Below are 3,579 nucleotides of genomic sequence, written 5' to 3' on the forward strand. Positions count from 1 at the left end.
CCGGGCACAGCTGGGGCTCGCTGGACCTTCTTATGACTGGTGAGGCTGGGGCAATCCCGGCTGCTTGGCAGGGCTGTGGCTTTAGCCGTGTAACTGTAGGGAGCAGAGGAGACCCTGTTACCAGAGCCTGGAGATGCACACACACAGAGGGACCAGGGATGCAGCAGCTCAGGGAAAGCCTGGCTGCCCCAGCAGACTCAGCCAGTCCCAGGACAGCTGTATGATGATGTGGCTGAGGACTGGTTGAGGTCCCATCCTCAGCTCAAGCCCCCCATCAGGACAGTTTTCTTTCCCGTGCTGGATGGGGTTTCGCTATCAGGGAGTGACACAGGGGCTTGTCATTACAGCAGCTCCGTCCCCCTCCCCAGGTCCCTGTGCCAAGCCCAGCCTGACCCCATCCTCACCATCCCCAGAGGGACGGAGGGGCAATGCCTACCTGTGCTGTAGGCGGGTGACGCTGGGTTCTCGGAGATGGGGGACATCGGGGAGTGCAGGTCTTGGATCTGGTCCACGCTGACAGCACAGTTGCGAATGATATCTCTGTGGTGGGGCAGGGACACGCTGGGGAGGGAGCAGATAAGGCAGGTTAGTCCCTGCAAACAGGCTCTGGGCAAGGGCAGAGGGGTTGGGATGAAGGTTTGCTGTCCCATCACCTCCCCTTGGGTCATGACCTCCTTCCACAACTACCCACAATGAGCTCAGCTGGAGCAATGAGGGGGCAGTTCCTGCAGGCAGCTGGGAGCAGAAGGGTCAGAACCTATATAAAGCAGAGACAGCCCTGCCTTTGGGGAGCTTGGTCTTATGGAGCAGGGGAGAAGGATGGTCTGATGCTCATGGTAAGGTGGCTGTTGCTTTGCTGTGGGGAAGTGACTCTGGCAAAGAAGTTGTGGGTGGTTGGTTTTCCAAGTTGTGCTGCAGGGTGGTGTCTGATGCTGGATATGTTACTCTATTTCCACCTGAGAACTGTGTTGGGATGGCTGGGTGAGCTGTTGCCCTGACCCAAGGCTTAGGAGAGATGGAAAGTGTCTGGAAGCTGGACTGGGAGCCCAGCAGGTGCCTGATGGAAGCAGATATGTGCCTGGGTCAGTGAGATGCAGCGTGTGCACTCAAGGAGCTGCAGAGTGAGCAAGGAGGTCTTGGGCTGATGGGGCAGCATTTGTGCCCTGATGCAAGCACTGTGTGTCAATGGTGTTGCAAAAGATGCTGTATCTGGGGATGCTGAGTGCAGGGGGGGGTTGCAAGGAGGCATGGCAGGTCATTCACTGACCCCCATGCCATGGGTGAGGGCTGGGCTGCTGGGATGTGTTCAGTCTTGAGCGCTGTGCCTCTGTGTTGGGAGGAGGACTGGAGAGCAGTGGCAGTGATAAGGGGCTTGTGGAAAATGTGAGTGGTGAGGAAATACTGATGGATCTGGGCTCTTCTTCTGGAAACACATATGTTCTCCTGGAAGTCTGAGTGTTTTCCTTTTCCCTGCTGTAACAGTTGGTTGCCTGTTTTCTGCTGGTGTGTTCTCACCCTGCCCTTGGGCTGAGAAGGTCAGGGTGCTGAGAATGTGCCTTGGTTCAACAGCAGGTTGTGGGACAGACTGTGTCCTGCTGGGGAGGGAGGAGTAGATGGGTTCCCCCTTGTCTGCTGCATGTGAGGATCTATGTGTGGCTCTGCCTTCCCTGCTGGGCTCTGGGCAGCTCAGGGCTGCTGAAAGCAAGCCGTGCAAAGGAAGTCTCCTTCTCCATCTCCAGAGAAGCCCAACTGCTCCAAGGTTAATGGAAGCAGATCAACCATGTGCAGGCTGTGATCTGGGAGCTGGGCAGACCCGTCAGCACAGCTCCGTGGGTCCCCTCCTGCCCATCAGGCTTTCAGCTCTGCTTGGTAACTCCTTGCAGGTGCTCCAGCTGAACAGAAAGGGCTCTAAAACTAAAAGGGTCCTTCAAAAACAAATCAACAAATGCCCTCTTGGTGGCTGGGACTGGCTCTCCCCTTGCACCTGCCTGGGAAAACTTGGCTCCCTGGCTCCAACAAGCCTTGACATGCTGGTAATCCTGGACTGGGTGATTGTAAAACACTCTCTGGCTTCTAGCTTATGATGCTAAAGTCATGTCTGCTCGCTGGGTGTCTGCTGCAGTAGCTCAGCGTGGCTGGCAGCTAGCCTGGGAGAAAACCCCAGTTCCAGCTGGGTATCAGATCCTCCCCCCAGACCTTTGCTGGCCTCTCCCCACACCAGAGTGGGACCAGTTTCCATCCCCAACCCCCTGCCCTGCACCCAGAGGGTGGGGACCAAGTGTGGCCCTGCCTCTTTCTTGGGGCTGATCCTCTGCCCAGCTGAGCTGGGATGAGACCATGTGCTCACCTGGTTGGGCACCCCTCAGCCCTGGTGATCTTGTCTGCTGTCAGGCCATCTGTCATGGTGATGCTCCTCCTCTTGATGTGCCCCCCTTTCTGTGTGGTGGGGCTGTGGGGTCCCCCGTGCTTGCCGTTGGCCAGCCCATAGCTGGCTTCCAGGTAGCGCAGGGGGAAGGTGCGGTTGATGGGGCAGTAGACAATGGCTCCGCTCTGCTCGGAGATGGCCTTGCGGTTGCCCACGTAGAAGCGGACGAGGGCGGGCACGTTGTCAAAGCTTTCCTGCTCGAAGAGGTACTGGACACGGGTATGGCCCTCGCTGGACTTGACCGTCACCTTGTTGATCTTGAAGTGGAGGGGCTCGTTGCGCCAGCGGCACGTCAGCACGTAGTCACCCAGGCTGGTGAGCGAGTCACGGATCAGGAAGTCGCCGTTCCTCTGCACGAGGCTCTCTGACACCTGGCAGGGGACAGGGAGTGGCTCAGGCACAGCCACGTTGGATGGACCAGGGGCCATTGGTGGATGCTCACTGGGGTGTTATTTGGGGTGCTGGTTTGTTCCCCTTGCCCCTGGCTCCATGCTGCAGGACAGCATTTCCCATAGCAAAACCAGGCAGCTCGGAGCTAATGAAGCCCTTGCCCAGAGGCTTCCCAGCAGGACAGGCTGGTGGTTCTGTGTGGCCTCAGGGTGCTCTCCCCAAGCAGCAAAGGGTGCCCGGAGCCACCCACCTTCCCTCCTCACCTCCCGGGGGATGCGGCCATGGTACCAAGCGTGGCTGCGCAGGTCAGTGCTGCTCAGCTTCAGTTCCTCTTCCAGCTCCTTGTGAAGCTTCTCTGGTGACGAGTCGAGGATGTATTTCTCCTTGGAGAACTGTACAGAGGAGGAGAGAGTGTCAGCCAGTGCAGTGCCAGGGGAAGGAAGGGCTGACCCCAGGATGGGCTGGCAGGGTCCCCATGTGAGGGCTGAGGGACCCTCCATGATATGGGTACTGGTGATGCCACCCACCAGGAGCAGACCTGTCCCCAGGAAACAGGTAACTCAGAGCTGTGTGTGAGGATTCCTGCTTGTGGCAAAGGATGTTGGTGGGGTAATGTGTCTGTTGATGGTCAGGTCCTGACATTAGGAGCATCTGGAGGGTCTCCTGGTGGCATGTCCCCATCATACCTGACCACCCTGTCCCCAGTGTGCTGCCCCCATGCCCCAGCTCAGAGCTGAGTGTGCTTGTGCAGGAGAAAACCTGCC

The 3,579-nt window shown here is 58.1% G+C and overlaps 1 protein-coding gene across 1 annotated transcript in view; it reads right to left on the reverse strand.

Annotated features, from left to right (window-relative positions):
- Positions 1-3,207, reverse strand: part of LOC104524016 (SH2 domain-containing protein 3C-like) — a gene marked incomplete at both ends in the record, with an annotated part of 5,496 nt that extends 2,289 nt beyond the window's left edge. The window contains 4 exon segments of the mRNA XM_010166761.1: positions 1-93; positions 437-561; positions 2,348-2,796; positions 3,079-3,207. The exon segment at positions 1-93 is cut by the window's left edge and continues 2 nt beyond it. Of these exon segments, the coding sequence (XP_010165063.1) occupies positions 1-93; positions 437-561; positions 2,348-2,796; positions 3,079-3,207 (796 nt within the window).
- Between the last annotated feature and the right edge of the window lie 372 nt (positions 3,208-3,579).

This window comes from Antrostomus carolinensis, unplaced genomic scaffold (genome assembly GCF_000700745.2).
Source record: "Antrostomus carolinensis isolate BGI_N321 unplaced genomic scaffold, ASM70074v2 scaffold14884, whole genome shotgun sequence".
Classification (NCBI taxonomy): domain Eukaryota; kingdom Metazoa; phylum Chordata; class Aves; order Caprimulgiformes; family Caprimulgidae; genus Antrostomus; species Antrostomus carolinensis.